The sequence below is a fragment of the Pristiophorus japonicus genome, chromosome 1 (genome assembly GCF_044704955.1).
Source record: "Pristiophorus japonicus isolate sPriJap1 chromosome 1, sPriJap1.hap1, whole genome shotgun sequence".
In the NCBI taxonomy this organism is placed as follows: Eukaryota; Metazoa; Chordata; class Chondrichthyes; family Pristiophoridae; genus Pristiophorus; species Pristiophorus japonicus.
The window spans coordinates 68,925,422-68,942,402 of NC_091977.1; the positions used below are offsets into that span (position 1 = coordinate 68,925,422).

A 16,981-nucleotide genomic window follows, 5' to 3' on the forward strand; every position below is an offset into this window, starting at 1 on the left:
GTTAGCCTAACATCTGTGGTTGGGAAAATGTTGGAGTCCATTATTAAAGAAGCAGTAGCAGGATACGCAAAATTCGGTCAGACAGAGTCAGCATGGATTTATGAAGGGGAAGTCAAGTTTGACAAATTTGCTGGAGCTCTTTGAGGATGTAATGAACAGGGTGGATAAAGGGGAACCAGTGGATGTGGTGTATTTGGACTTCCAGAAGGCATTTGACAAGGTGCCATATAAAAGATTACTGCACAAGTTAAAAGTTCACTGGGTTGGGAGTAATATATTAGCATGGATAGAGGATTGGCTAACTAACAGAGAGTCGGGATAAATGGTTCATTCTCTGGTTGGCAACCAATAACTAGTGGGGTGCCGCAGCGATCAATGCTGGGACCCCAACTATTTACAATCTATATTAACGACTTGGAAGAAGGGACTGAGTGTAACGTAGCCAAGTTTGCTGACAATACAAAGATGGGAGGAAAAGCAATGTGTGAGGAGGACACAAAAAATGTGCAAAAAGACATAGGCTAAATGAGTGGGCAAAAATTTGGCAGATGGAGTATAATGTTGGAAAGTGTGAGGTCATGCACTTTGGCAGAAAAAAGCAAAGAGCAAGTTATTATTTAAATGGAGAAAGATTGCAAAGTGCCGCAGTACAGCGGGACCTGGGGGTACATGTGCATGAAACGCAAAAGGATAGTATGCAGGTACAGCAAGTGATCAGGAAGGCCAATGGTATATTGGCCTTTATTGCAAAGGGGATGGAGTATAAAAGCAGGGAAGTCTTACTACAGCTATATAAGGTATTGGTGAGGCCACACCTGGAATACTGCGTGCAGTTTTGGTTTCCATATTTACGAAAGGATATACTTGCTTTGGAGGCAGTTCAGAGAAGGTTCACTAGGTTGATTCTGGGGATGAGGGGGTTGACTTATGAGGAAAGGTTGAGTGTAGGTTGGGCCTCTACTCATTGGAATTCAGAAGAATGAGAGGTGATCTTATCGAGACATAAAAGATTATGAGGGGGCTTGATAAGATGGATGCAGAGATGTTTCCACTGATGGGGAAGACTCGAACTAGAGGGCATGGTCTTGGAATAAGGGGCCACCCATTTAAAACGGAGATGAGGAGATGAGATGAGGTGAATCTGTGGAATTTGCTGCCTCAGAGAGCTGTGGAAGCTGGGACATTGAATACATTTAAGACAGAAATAGATGTTTTTTAAAAATTGATATGGGGATAAAGGGTTATGGGGAGCGGGCGGGGAAGTGGAGTTGAGGCCATGATCAGATCAGCCATGATCTTATTGAATGGCGGAGCAGGTTCGAGGGGCCGTATGGCCTACTCATGTTCCTATTTCTTATGTTCTTATTAAAATTATAATCTGATTTATTTTTCATTTTAAGGAAAAGCTACTCCAAAGGATTAGGATAAGAGGATAAAACCCCTTAAAGCCATTCGAGACAATATGATCATAAACAAATATTTTATTTAATATAAGTGTGTATTAGGGATAACCTGGATTATTTCAAATCATGCCATTGGATCTTTTATGTCCACTTGAAAGAGCAGATGGGACCTTGGTTTGTCTCCTGCTAAAAAGACGGCACCTCCGGCAATGCAGCACTCAGTACTGCACTGAAGTGCCAGCCTGGATTATGTGCTAACGTCTCTGAGAGTGGGACTTGAACACACAACCTTCTGATTCAAAGGCTAGAGTGCTACCACTGAGCCAAGGCTGACACCTACATGTGAAACCTTGATTTATCTCTTCACAGATGTTGACTGACTTGCTTAAATGTTTCCAGCATTTTCAGTTTTTGTATCAAAATATATGTTTTTGTTTACCAGATTGCTGGCAGTAGAAACACATCACTGCTTCTATCACAAATTTGGCAATATTAACATACAAAACTGCTCTAAGGAAATTGGGGCAAAGCTTAGACAAAGGAAAATGAATTATCATGGATATAGAACGCTAACCAATAGTTTACACTGAGTGTGTATTGAGCTGTTTAACTTAATTGCAACATTTCTTTTAGGTACGCATTTCTAAAGAAGGAATTAATGGAACAGTTGGTGGATGCAAAACAGCAACTAAGCTATACATTCAAACCATGCTTTCCCATCCACTCTTTCAAACTATGTCCACGGAGGACTTTAAGGTAAAGGCAAAACTGGTTCTATGTCACATTAAAACAATGTAGAGTAAAACATCAAATAAGTTGCATCAGCTGTGGTTAAAATGAAATTTGGTAAGAGATACTCTCCTTGCCTTGTGTAATCTCACATTTGTTCAGAAGTACTTGATCATACTTGAACTCTAAGATCATGGAGGCCCACGTGAAAATAGTTCTGCAGTTTAAATGAGGTATCAAGTTCAGCTTAATGCAATCTGCCAGCTGTGAGCTCGAGCTCTTGTAACTACACTGTCAGTCATTAGCATAAACAATAATGTCATCTACACACACTAAGCTCTATTTATGAAGAAATATTTTTCAACACTTGGTCCACAAGGAACTCAATATTTTCATGCTTTCAAGAGTCCACCTGGTGTAACTGAACTGCTAAAGATGATTTCCAGCAATTAAAGTATATTTTGCTTGATCTCCCTTACAGTTCCCATTTGTCAGCACTCTCTGGATAAGAACTGTATTGAAAGCTAACTATTCTAGACCATTGCATAAACTTGGTTTGTATTCCCTTGTGTTTAGAAGGTTGAGGGGTGTACTAATTCAGTTGTTTAAAATGCTAGAGATTTGATGGGGTAGATACAGATAAACAATTTCCTCTGCTGGGGGGACATAATCTTAAAATTAGAGCCAGACCATTTAGGAGTGAAATCAAGAGGCTCGCTTTCACACAAAGGGTAAGGGAAATCTGGAACACTCTTCCCCCAAAGGGCTGTGGATGCTGGGTCAGTTGAAATTTTCAAAAATGAGTTCGCTAGATTTTTTTGGGGTAAGGGTATCTAGGGATATGGATCAAAACCGGGTAATTGAACTTGAGGTACAGTTCAGCCATGATCTAATAGAATGGTGGAATAGGCTGAATGGTCTGCTCCTATTACCATTTACTAACCGAGAGCCAGCAAGTGCACATAGAGAATCATTCATTTGAAATGGATACAAATTTTTATGATGTTGCTCTTTAACTTTAAGCAACCCCCTCCCCACCCAAGAAAAACAATTCTATTTAATAAAATAAAGTCAACTCTGAAATAAATTTGCCTTAACTGCAAGCCTAGCCCTTACTCGAGTTGAAGGCTTAACTCTAGGGCCAGTCTTATCCCTAACCCTAAGACCAACTTCTCCCAATACTAATCCAGGAAGATTTTATGCTGGATGCAAATCTAAAAGAGGGTAGCGGCAAGGCAATGGCACCAAGGTTAACAAGGGCAGTAACAAAGCTGGTGGAAGAAGCAAAAGGTTTGGACATGAACAATGAGGCAGACAGATTCTGTGGCAACAAAACGCCTCTCTGGTCTTTCCACCACCTGTAACCATGGGAAGGAGTAGAATTCAATGGGTACTAGGGTTCAACAGCAAGAAGGCAAGAGAGTAGCAGGGATCAGAAGAAACTTGATGTAGAAAATTAAAAAGTTAAACTTAGCAAGAAATCACAGGGCTGGGATTGTGTGTCAGTAATTCTGACCAATCAGGGCTGTAGTAGACTTGCAAAAGTCTTTCCTGATCTTGCAATATTCAAGCAACCAATGCAAAAAGACCAAACGTGGGAGTATTTTGAGAAAATCAAGAACCAATCATAGAATCATAGAAATTTACAGGACAGAAGGAAGCCATTTCGGCCCATCGTGTCCGAGCCGGCTGACCAAGAACTATCCAGCCTAATCTCACTTTCCAGCTCTTGGTCTGCAGCCATGCAGGTTACGGCACATTAAGTGCACATCCAAGTATTTTTTTTTTAAATGTGGTGAGGGTTTCTGCCTCTACAACCCTTTCAGGCAGTGAGTTTCAGACCCCCACTACCCTCTAGGTGAAGATATTTCCCCTCCTATCTCATCTAAACCTCCCCCCAATTACTTTAAATCTGTGTCCCCTGGTTGTTGACCGTATCTACCAAGGGAAACGGGTCCTTTCTATCCAAGCCCCTCATCATTTTATACACCTCAATCAGGTGTTATAGTTAACAGTGAGACAAGACAGAAATAGTGTCCTGGACCATTTTAAACCTTATTTTTGGTGAAATTTGAACAAACTAAAGAAAAGCTTGAGGGGCCAAATGGCCTACTCCTGCTCCTATTTCTTATGTTCTTGTATCAAAAACTGTGATTAGATTAAAAACATATTTGGGAATTGCGTTGCACAGTGGGTCCTCTCTGGGGCCTGGGGTTTTAATTTGGCTCTGGCTAGTTGGATGAAAGCTTCCTCAGTGCTAAATATAAAGTTCTGGCTGAAATTCCTATGGGTGTTCTCAATCCAGTTCCCAGTGATCACAGGCCCATAGAGCAGAACATCCCAAAGATTGGCACGAATTGGTCCAAGATGATCAATCTCACTCAAAAGGGCAATAAGAATGATGGCTGGGTGTGGGAAATTAAAATCTTCACGTTGCTGCAGTAGAAGGTACCTTTCTGAGATTTTTTTTCATTCATTCCCAGGATGTGGGTGCTGCTGGCAAGGCCAGCATATATTGCCCATCCCTAATTTCCCTGAAGAAGATGGTGGTGAGCCACTTTCTTGACCCGCTGCAGTTCGTGTGGTGAAGGTACACCCACAGTGCTGTTAGGGAGGGAGTTCCAGGATTTTGAACCAGCCACGATGAATGAATGGTGATATACTTCCAAGTCAGGATGATGTGTGACTTGCAGGGGAACTTCCAGGTGGTGTTCCCATGCGCCTGCTGTTCTTGTCCTTCTAGGTGGTAGAGGTCTTGGGTTTGGGAGGTGCTGTCGAAGAAGCCTTGGCGAGTTGCTGCAGTGCATCTTGTGGATGGTACACATTGCAGCCACAGTGTGCCGGTATTGGAGGGAGTGAATGTTTAAGGTGATGGTTGGGGTGCCAATCAAGCGGGCTGCTTTGTCTTATATGGTGTTAAGCTTCTTGAGTGTTGTTGGAGCAGCACGCATCCAGGCAAGTGGAGAGTATTCCATTACACTCCTGACTTGTGCCTTGTGGAAAGGCTTATTGTTGAGGCATATTGTGAGAGTGTGAAGGAAGCTTCACGGTATTTTGATCCATGCTGTATCTAACCTGAAAGTTGTTGATGTTGTCACTGAGTGACAAAATTAAAACGTCCATTTCCCAGCAACTGTATCCATCACATTTTCTGTGGAGCTTTGAAGGAGCACACAAGCCTTCCCACCATGTCATGGGGCAGTGCCTAGAGAAGGAACAGGGTTGGGAGAGGGATCACACGAATATAAACCACTTGAGCGCAAAGGTTTTGTCATCCAGATCCCTCTATTTATAATCTGCATGATCTGTGTGATTGATATGTGCATATTGAGTAATTTTTAAATGTTTTATGAGTGATATGTAGGTTAACTAGAATATACAGAAACAGGCCATTCAGCTAGGTGTTTATGCTGCACAGGAGCCTGCGCCCATTCGTTGTCTTCTAACCTTATCAGCATAGCCTTCTATTTCTTTTTCCCTCGTGCAATTAGCTTCCCCTTAAATGTATCTATGCTGTTTGCCTCAACTTGTAGCAAGTTCCACTTTTTCCTGAATTCCCTATTGGATTTATTAGTGACTATCTTGTGTTTATGCCCCTAGTTTTTGGTCTTTTCCCCTCACAAGTTGAAACATCTCTACATCTACCCTGTCAAACCCTTTAACCTTAAAGATCTCTTATCGGGCCACCTCCTCAGCCTTCTATTTTCTAGAGAAAAGAACCCCAGCCTGTTCAATCTTTCCTGATGGGTATAACCTCTCAGTTCTGATATCATCCTTGTACATAATTTTTGTACCTTCTACTGTGTCTCTATATCCTTTCTATAATATGGAGACCAGAACTATGTATGGTACTCATTAGTGTGGTCTAACCAAGGTTCTATACAAGTTTAACATAACTTCTCTGCTTTTCAATTCTATCCCTCTGGAAATGGATCCCAGTGCTTTATTTGCTTTTTTTATGGCCTTATTAATCTCTGCTTGTGCGAGATAGATGCCTGATTAAGGGATTATGATATCATAGAATGATGCAGCAGGGAAGGAGGCCATTCAGCACATCTTGCCTGTGCTGGCTCTTTGAAAGAGCTATACAGTTAGTCCCACTACCCTGCTCTTTCTCCATAGCCCAGCAAGTTTTTCCTTTTCAAGTAATTATTCAATTCCCTTTTGAAAATTATTATAGAATCTACTTCTACCAACCTTTCAGGTGGTGCATTCTAGATCATAACAACTTGCTGTGTAATTTTTTTCCCCTCATGTCACCTTTAGTTCTTTTGCCAATTATCTTAAATCTGTGTCCTCTGGTTACTGACCCTTTTGCCACTGACAACAGTTTCTCCTTCTTTACTCTATCAAAACCCTTCAAGATTTTGAACACCTATCAAATCTCCATTTAACCTTCTCTGCTCTAAGGAGAACAGCCCCAATTTTTCTAATCTCTCCACATAACTGAAGTCTTTCATCCCTGGTACCATTCTCGTAAAACTTTTCTGCATCCGCTTTAAGGCCTTGACATCCTTCCTAAAATTTGGTACCTAGAATTGACTACAAGACTCCAGCTGAGGCCTAACCAGTGTTTTATAAAGGTTTAGCATAACTTCTTTGCCTTTGTACTCAATGCCTCTATTTGTAAAGCCAAGGATCCTGCATGCCTTTTAACAGCCTTCTCAACTTGTCCTGCTAGCTTTGAAGTCTTGTGTACAGACATCCCCAGGTCTCTTGTTTCTGCACCCCCCTTTAAAATTATACTATTTTGTTTGTATTGTCTCCTCATTCTTCCTACCAAAATGAATCACTTCACACATCTCTGTTAAATTTCATCTGCCATGTGTCTGCCCATTTCACCAGTCTGTCTGTCCTCCTGAAATTTGTTACTATCCTCCTCGCTGTTTGCTACATTTCTGACATTCATGTCATCTGCACATTTTGAAATTATGCCCTGTATACCCAAGTCCAGGTCATTAATATATATCAAAAAGAGCAGTGGTCTCAACATTGACCCTTTGGGGACACCACTGCACACTTCCCTCAAGTCTGAAAGAAAACCGTTCACCATTACTCTGCTTTCTGTCTCTTAGCCAATTTCATATCCGCGCAGCCACTGCCCTTTTGATTTTGTGAGCTTCACTTTTGCTAACATAAGTCTATTATGTTGTCAAGAATAGTTTAGTTTGTAATTTGAACCCACTTTCTGAACCCAGAGTTTAGATTACACCTTTGCAATCTCTTGATGTTTTTTATTTTTCATATTCACTGTTTTATGTTGGGTTTTATTCAGTTCTGGCCAATCCAAAATTTAATGTTATCGCACTATGTGCATTGATGTGTAAAACCATTCGCACTGTGCATATCTCTGATACCTACAAAACAATCCTTAAATAAATATTTTTGGCTCAGCGGAGTGCAGGTGGAGCCCACTGTTTCCGAGACCTGCGAGTTGGAGTTTTTAAAGAGGTTGTTCCCATGGGTGTGGATCCTGAGAAGGTTTCTTATAAAGATGCAGGTAAGCTAAGCGTAGGGTTGGGTGCTGGTACATTGTAGTAACTAAAAATCTGTTGATAAAATGGCACTGTGGTTCATTTACAATTTGTGCCACTATTATTAACTTAAAAGAGTAATATTTTGAGTACCAGAGTGTTTTCGCTATTTGAACAGAATCTTGAATAAACACTGGCTTTATTTAGCTAGAGAATTAGATCTTTCTGGCATTTTTACAAAGCTTGTATAACTGAGTACGTGTTTGTTTTGAATTTTGTTGTTGTGGCAATGTTAGTGTTATGCGCAACTGCAACTTGATTACTTCTTTGCTCATTTTGTATATGGTATTGTAGGAATTCATTTAACTCCTGAAGAATTTCACAGAAAAGTGGAAGCATTGTCCAACAATGCCCAAATTCGGAAAGACACCATTCTGCTGGACTGCAGGAACTTCTATGAGAGCAAAATAGTGAGTTTTTACTCGGATGATTTTTATGTTGCAGTCAGTTACTGAGTTTGAGAGCACAAGTATGTTTTTTTTTATTATTGGGCATCTTACTGAGTGCAACTGAAAGGACCGCCAGCAAGGTCAGATATCTTATATAATTGCACCAATAATCTAGAAGTGCTTATGTTGGATTGTCATGGCAAGCCAGGGTTTTGCAACAGCCCAATCCCTGCTCCAATAAAATTGGCTCTGTCGGGAATGGTTAATTTTGTGCTGGACCTACTCAATGCATGGTTCCAGAAAATTATACTCCTTGGAGAATGTACCACGGGCAATGAAAGGTTTTTATAAAGCTTTGCTGCTTGTATTCTGTACAGACTTTTTGGATTGATAAATGGCCGAGGAGCAGCTGTAAAAGCTGTCTGGATGTTGTTGGTGGAGGATTCGGAGATGGTAACGCTTTTGAATGTCATGAGGTGGTGGTTAGACTCTCTCTCTTATTGGAGATATTCATTGCTTGGCACTTATGAGGTGCAAATGTTACTTGCCACTTATCAGCCTAAGCCTGAATGTGGATTGTTTCATTATCTGAGAAGTTGTAGGTGGAACTGAACGCTGTGCAATCATCAGCGAACATTCCCACTTCTGAATTTATGATGGAGGGAAGCAACTGAAGATGGTTGGGCCTAGGACACTGCCCTGAGGAACTCCTGCAGCCATGTTCTGGGGCTGGGATGATTGACCTCCAACAACCACAACCATCTTCCTTTGTGCTAGGTATGACTCCAGCCAATGGAGAGCTATCCCCTGATTCCTATTGACTACAATTTTACTAGGGCTCCTTGATGCCACACTAGGTCAAATGTTGCCTTGGCGTCAAGGATAGTCACTCTCAACTCACCTCTGCAATTCAGCTCTTTTGTCCATGTTTGGACCAAGGCTGTAATGAGGCCTGGAGCCGAGTGATGCTGGCAGAACCCAAAATGAGCATTGGTGAGCAGGTTATTGGTGAGTAGTTGTCGATGACACCTTCCACCACTTTGCTAATCTATTGAGAGTCGACTGATGTGGCGGTACTTGACTCGATTGGATTTGTCCTGCTTTTTGAGGACAGGACATACCTGGGCAATTTTCCACTTTGTTGGATAGATGCCAGTGTTGTAGCTGAAATGGAACAGCTTGGCTAGAGGCGCAGCTAGTTCTGGAGCACAACTCTTCAGCACAACAGCCGGGATATTATCGAGCCCATAGCCTTTGCTGTATCCAGTGCGCTCAGCCATTTGTTGATATCATGTGGAGTGAATCGGATTGGCTGAAGACTGGCTTCTGTGATGGTGGGGACCTCCGGAGGAGGCCGAGACGGATCATCCACTTGGCACTTCTGGCAGAAGCTTGTTGCAAACGCTTCAGCCTTGACTATTGCACGCATATGCTGAGCTCCGCCATCATTGAGGATGTGAATGTTCAATGAGCCTCCTCCTCCCGTTAGTTGTTTAATTTTCAACCACCATTCACAACTGGACGTGGCAGGACTGCAGAGCTTTGATCTGATCTGATCTAAGCTAAGTGGGATCGCTTAGCTCTGTCTATAGCATGCTGCTTCTGCTGTTTAGCATGCACGTAGTCTTGTGTTGCAGCTTCCCCTGGCGTGATGGTAATGGTTGAGTGAGCGATATGCTGGACCATGAAATTACAAATTGTGGTGGAATACATTTCTGCTGCTGCTGATAGCCCACAGTGCCTTATGGATGCCCAGTTTTGAGCTGAGAGATCTGTTCTGAATCTCTCCATTTTAACAGTGGTAGTGCCACACAACATGATGGAGGGTGTCTTAAATGTGAAGATGGGACTTCGTCTCCACAATGACTGTGCGGTAGCTACTGCTACCAATGCTGTCATGGACAGATGCATCTGCGACAGTTAGATTGGTGAGGACAAGGTCAAGTCGGTTTTTCCATGGTGTTGGTTCTCTCACCATCTGCCGCAGGCCCAATCTGGCAGCTATGTCTTTCAGGACTCAGCCAGCTCGGTCAGTAGTGGTGCTACCAAGCCACTCTTGGTAATAGACATTGAAGTCCCCCACCCAAGAGTATATTCTGTGCCCTTGCTACACTCAGTTCTTCCTCCATGTCGTGTTCAACATGGAGTACTGATTCATCAGCTGAGGGACGGCAGTAAGTGGTAATCAGCAGCAGGTTTCCTTGCCCAAGCTTGACCTGAAGCCATGAGACTTCATTGCGTCCGGAATCGATGTTGAGTACTCCCAGAGCCACTCCCTCCCAGCTGTATACCACTGTGCAGTCACCTCTGGTGGATCTGTCCTGCCGGTGAATGAAGGGAATAGACACTGTTCCAGCTGACCGTTTATTTCAACTAAATAGGTTAGGCAGGACCAGAGAACACAAATTTAAGTTTTATAATGCTAGATCTAGGTTAGATGTCAGGAGGTGGTGCTTTTCACAGAGAATATTAGACCTCTGAAATAAACTGCCCTCTTATATGGTGCGTGCAGATTCACTGAACTCCTTCAAGCAAAAGCTGAATTGTTTCTGGTTTCGGCGGAGATTAACTCTTACAGAAGGTAGGTACTGCAGGGAATTTAATGGCCAGAGTGATCTCCTGGACTAGCTTCGATTTTCTAGATGGGTCGGAGAGGAATTTCCCAGATTTTTTTCCCAAATTGGCTTGGTTTTTTAAAAATCTGTTTATTTGCCTCTCCCAGGAGATCACATGGTCACAGGGTTTCGGGTGGGGTGGAGCGTGTAAGTTATGATTACACAAGGTATTGCAATTGTGTGGGACAGGCTCGGTGGACCAGATGGTCTTTTCCTGTCAGTCATTGTTTGTTCGTATGAAGGGGCCTCTTGCTGCCAAAAAATGAAAAGGAACATTGCTTGTAACCTCTGTACATATCTGTCATAAGCACACTTTTTCATGGTGATTTAAAAAATTATCTAATCTGTGCCAACATATATTTTTTGTGCCTAGTTTGGGTAACTGCTAGTGGACTAAAAAAACAAATTGGAGTGCAATTTGTCCAGTGGCTCCTTTGGTGCAGTCAGTGTGTAACTGAGCTGCACGTATCAGAGGGCCCAGCTTCATGCTCTATTCTGTGCTGAGTTAGCTGATCTCAATCAGGGTGATCGGGATGCTGTAATTGGCTTCAGTGTGTAAAATCAGCCAGGATTATACTTTGTGACCCCCTACTGGAATATTTGCTTGTGTGGACATCAGGGGAGGACAGGATCATGCTTGACTGATGCTGCCACAGTCAAATAGCCTGCCACCACATAGTGTCCAGTTATCCATGAAGAATAGCCACTTGAGCAAGGTGCAGGGGATGGATCTAGTACCAATGAGATTATACCCTCACTCGACTCAACGTTTTGAAGAGGGGAGAAAATTAGTCATTGGTGAGTAAGTGCCGCTTAATAGCCCTGTCAACAACACCTTCCATCACTTTGCTGATGATTGAGAGTAGACTGATGGGGCAGTAATTGGCCACATTGGATTTGTCCTGCTTTTTGTGGACAGGACATACCTGGGCAGATTTCCCACATTTTTGGATAGATGCCAATGTTGTAGCTGTACTGCAACGGCTTGGCTAGAGCTGGAGCATGACAGCCAGGATGTTGTCGGGGCCCATAGCCTTTGCTGTATCCAGTGTGATCAGCTGTTTCTTAATATCACATGGAGTAAATCGAATTGGTTGAAGATTGGCTTCTGTGATGGTGGGGACCTCCGGAGAAGGCCGATATGGATCATCCATTCAGCAGTTCTGACTGAAGATGGCAAACGCTTCAGCCTTGTCTTTTGCACTTGCACTTTGCACTTTTATTGAATGATGATAGAATATGTACTTGTTTTATAATTCTTGTACTCCGAATGATAGAATGATTACAGCACAGGAGGAGGCCTTGCGGCTCGTCGAGCCCGTGCCCGCTCTCTGCAAGAACACTTCAGCTAGTCCCACTCCCCCACCCTTTCCCTGTAGCCCTGCACATTTTTTTCCTTCAGGTACTTATCTAATTCCCTTTTGAAAGCCACAATTAAATCTGCCTCTTCCACTCTTTCAAGCAGTGAATTCCAGATCCTAACCACTCGCTGCGTAAAAAAGTTTTCCTCATGTCGCCTTGGGTTCTGCTGCCAATCACCTTAAATCTGTGTCCTTTGGTTCATGATCCTTCTGCCAATGGGAACAATTTCTCTCTATCTACTCTCTTTTTGGACCTTGCATGATTTTGGACACCTATCAAATCTCCTCTTGACCTTCTCTGCTCCAAGGAGAACAACCTCAGCTTCTCCAGTCTCTTCACGTAGCTGAAGTCCCTCATTCCTGGAATCATTCTTGTAAATCTTTTCTGCACCCTCTCTAAGGCCTTCACATCATTTCTAAAGTGCGGTTCCCACACAATACTCCAGTTGAGGCCAAACCAGTGTTTTATAAAGATTCATCATAACTTCCTTACTTTTGTACTCTATGCCTCTATTTATTTATGAAACCCAGAATCCCATATGCTTTTTTAACCACTTTGTCAACCAACCCTGCCACCTTCAAATAAAAGGAAATTTGGTTAATTCTGGGAGATGCTCAGTCAGTTTAAAAAAAAAACACACACTACACGCGGCTTCCTTTCGGAAAAAGAAAAAAAACGCGGAGATGGGAGCCTGCCAGCTTCCGCCTGGCTCTACATTAATATTCGTGAGCACGCAGGGACACGTCCATCGCCTCCCTTCTCGCTTGCTTTTTTTTGATGGTGTTTGGGGGCGAGTAATTTTCTTAATTTTTTCATTTATTATTTTTTTTGTACATAGAAAATAAAAGAAGAAAAAAAAACGAACCGAGTGTTGGGATTATATTGTGAGACGGTGCACATATACCCCCAGGTCTCTCTGTTCACACATCCCCTTTAGAATTGTACCCTTTAGTTTATATTGCCTCTCCTCGTTCTTCCTACCAAGATGCATCACTTCACACTTTTCTGTATTAAATTTCATCTGCCACATCTCCACCCATTCCACCAGCCTGTATTATCACTATACTTCCAAGTTTTGTGTCATCTGAAAATTCTGAAATTGTGCCCTGTAATCCCAAGTCCAAGTCAGTATTATACATCAAGAAAAGCAGTGGTCCTAGTACCGACCCTTGGGGAACACCACTTAATACCTCCCTCCAGTCCGAAAAACAAACATTCATCTCTACTCTCTGTTTCCTGTCACTTAGCCAATTTCATATCCATGCTGCCACTATCCCTTTTATTCCATGGGCTTCAACTTTACTGGCAATGTGCCACTTTATTAAATGCCTTTTGGAAGTCCATCAACCTTCTCTGTTACCTCATCAAAAAACTCAATCAACTTAGTTAAACATGATTTGCCTTTAACAAACCCGTGCCAGCTTTCCTTAATTAATCCACACTTGTTCAAGTGACTGTTAACTTTGTCCCTGATTATCATTTCTAAAGGCTGACTGGCCTGTAGTTGCTGAGTTTATCCTTACACCTTTTTTTGAATAAGGGTGTAACATTTGCGATTTTAAGATTTTTAAAGATTTGTTTGCTGAATTACAGTTGTTGCTTTATGTTGTTTAGGGAAATTTTCAATACTGCCTTGCTCCCAATATCCGTAAATTCAGCTACTTTCCAGATTATGTGGATACAAATTTGGAATGTTTTAAGGACAAGCAGGTCCTTATGTATTGTACAGGAGGAATCCGCTGTGAACGAGGCTCGGCCTATCTGCGGTCAAAGGTGAGAGAATAATTAATGGCATGGGAGCATTACATGGAGCGTAAAGCCTGCACGATTAATTTACAGTACATTTCTGCACTTGTGAAATTAAATTACTAAAGTCTAGGGTGATTCACTAATTTTATCTACTGAAGGAAAAGCTAAATCTACTGATAAAGTACTTACCTGAAGGCAGCTTTGTGTAATTTTTAAGATATGTATATTTTCAGAGCTCCTCTGTGGATAACTTTAATGAAGCGCTTCATTAAAACTAACCAAGTGTCAATACAGTTCACACATGCACAGTTGCACATTATTGGTAAAAGTAATTAAGACTGAAAGCAATTTAATTCTATCCCAGACTCAATCTAATTAGTCTTTCTGTGGATAATATTTTGTTACTGTTTAATGGACTGTTGGCTTAATTGATACTTTCTACCTGTGTTCTGGCCATGTTATATTGATGCATTAAAGTAGGACTGTCCAAATTATGACCTGTGGGCTTTGGGCTCACAACCCAGGCCATGAAGCTGAAGCAGCTCACTTCTGTTGGTACTTGGATTTCTTGCTCACAGGATTGCCCTATTTATGAATTGCATTGGCCTGCAGATGTGGAACGCCATTGGTGAATGAATCCTAATTCAGAACTTCAGGATGTCTTGGCATCGTCTGCTTGAAATATATTCAAATTAATGGAAACATTGATTTAAACTTTATAGGATGTAGAGCACTCAAACCCTCCTCATAGAGTGCTGCACTCTGAGGAAGGCACAATGCTGAAATCCTGGTCCTCTAACCCACAGTCCCTCTGAATGTGATTCCTCACTGGTTATGCAGGAACCCTGTAATTGCCCTTGTATATGACCCTATTGTACGTACCTAAGCAGCTCGCAAAGATAAAAACCTTGAACACTCCCCCACTGATATTTAACAGCATGTTCTCATATAAAATGAATAATTCTTCATGCTTGCACTTCAGGATGTATGTAAGGAAGTTTATCAGCTCAAGGGTGGAATTCACAAATACCTTGAACAGTTCCCAAGTGGTTTTTACAGGGGAAAGCTGTTTGTGTTTGACGATCGCTATGCCATTTCTGCAAACGATGACATTATTTCAGGTAAGTATCTCTACAACAGATAAACTGTGAATGTATTGTTGTGCTTTAGTGATACTTGATGACATTAGGGGAATCCAGAACATAAGAAATAGGAGCAGGAGTAGCCAATTTGGCCCCTCGAGCCTGCTCTGCCATTCAATAAGATCATGGCTGATCTGATCTTGGTCTCAACTCCAATTCCCTGCCCACTCCCCATAACCCTGGACTCCCTTCTGACTAAACAAGGGACCACAATCATAACATTAGAGAGAGACCATTCAGGAAGCACTTTTTCCACACAAAGGTAGTGGAAATGTAGTATTCTATCCCCCAAAAGGCTATGGACACTGAGTCAATTGAAATTTTCAAAACTGAGATCGAAAGATTTTTGTTAAGTACATATCAGCCAAGATCTAATTTAATGGCGGAATGGGTTTGAGGGGCTGAATGGCCTACGACTGTTCCTATTTAGTTGCCATTTTGAAGCTGAAAGCTGTTTAAGGATAAATCCTCCTATCTAGTAGAATAATTTACAAATACTGGGCCAAAAATTGCAGTCTCTTCAGGTGCGTACGATGTGCGCAATGCGCACGTGCCAAGAGCCGGCTTTTGCCATCTGTCAATATTTATTTTGACGGATCACACGCATCCCCGCAGGAAGGACATTCACGGGCGGAGATTTGGGCTATTTACCCAACTCTTGCCCAGCGAATGTCCTTCAAACTCTTAGGCCTGGTAAAAGCAGATGTATTGCTTACTTTTACCAGAGTAAGAGTTTAAAACATAGAAAAATTAAATGTTATTTTTATATTAAAATCCTTGTCTATGAAGGTAAGTTTATTTTCAACACTTAAAACCATTTTATAAAAATGTAAAAAAAAATAAAATGTTTTCAAACATTTAATTTAATGCAATTTCTATTTTTTTTTAAAAAGTTAAATGTTTTGTTTGTTTGTATTTTATTTGATTTTAGGAGTGTTCTCATTGATAGTAATGGGAGCTCAGAGCTTCCATTTCTGTGAATGAGACTACTTCATAGTGATCGGTGGTCCAGGCCCTCTTGATTCCAGGATACGCTTACGATCCTGGAAGACATGTTCCCTTATGCTGGATTGCAAAGCTAGGTATCCGAGCGCAATCCTACATATCTCTGGGACCACCAGGTATTTTTGTTTAAAAAAAATTTCGATTGGAGGCAATCGCCCGCAGGAAGCCTCTGACCACAATTCCCCCCCCCCCCCACAACATTTGTATTAAATGGGATAGTCAGGATGATGAGTCACTAGGTGGGCCTTTTAGCACTATGTTCAACATTGTAAACTGCAGGGCTGGAGAACAGTTATTACTTAAGGTCATCGGCTGAGCATCAGCATAGAAAATGTTAGTTTAATTTTACTAATTTAAATCAAAACAAAATAAAAACTGGCTGATACTTGCTCATCTTCCCAACTCTATCTCCAGTCAGCACTCAGATAGAGCTCATCTGAAACCTTCAGCAACTCCAACCCCTGAATTAATTTGGAGTTCAATTCTGTTTACTATCGACTTGTTTACTATTGCCTGGCCCTGAGCTCTGGAATTCCCTCCCATACCTCTCTACCTCTCTTTTCTCCTTTTAAGACGTTTCTTAAAACCTACCTCTTTGACCAAGCTTTTGGTCATCTGCCCTCATTTTTCCTTATGTGGCTCAGTATCAAAAGATTTGACCTCCCCTGAAGTGCTTTGGGATGTTTTACTATGTTAAAGGCGCTATACAAATATGAGTTGTTGTTGATTGACACTGTATTGGCAGCAGCAACCATGTGTTAATTTATACACAGAGTAAAAGGGTTTTTACTTAACATGTTCTCTGTTGTAAAGTAGAATATTTGGAGTGGTAGGCAATCTGTGGCGATCCGATAAAGTGGTTTAGAAAGCTGAAATAAAAACAGAAAATGCTGGAAATACTGAGCAGGTCAGGCAGCATCTGTGGAGAGAGAAACAATTAACATTTCAGGTCGATGACCCTTCGTCAGAACTGAATGTAGTTTTGAGTTCTTGACAGAATTTCAAGCTTGAAGTTTACCAATACCATCTCATCAAATAATACACACCACCACA

The 16,981-nt window shown here is 41.7% G+C and overlaps 1 protein-coding gene across 1 annotated transcript in view; it reads left to right on the forward strand.

Annotated features, from left to right (window-relative positions):
* The window catches only part of LOC139264376 (thiosulfate sulfurtransferase/rhodanese-like domain-containing protein 2), a 32,154-nt gene that overhangs the window by 13,623 nt on the left and 1,550 nt on the right, over window positions 1-16,981 (forward strand). Inside the window, exons 4-8 of the mRNA XM_070880727.1 lie at window positions 2,037-2,159; window positions 7,527-7,632; window positions 7,961-8,076; window positions 13,647-13,805; window positions 14,764-14,902. Of these exons, the coding sequence (XP_070736828.1) occupies window positions 2,037-2,159; window positions 7,527-7,632; window positions 7,961-8,076; window positions 13,647-13,805; window positions 14,764-14,902 (643 nt within the window). The remainder of the gene's footprint in view (window positions 1-2,036; window positions 2,160-7,526; window positions 7,633-7,960; window positions 8,077-13,646; window positions 13,806-14,763; window positions 14,903-16,981) is intronic.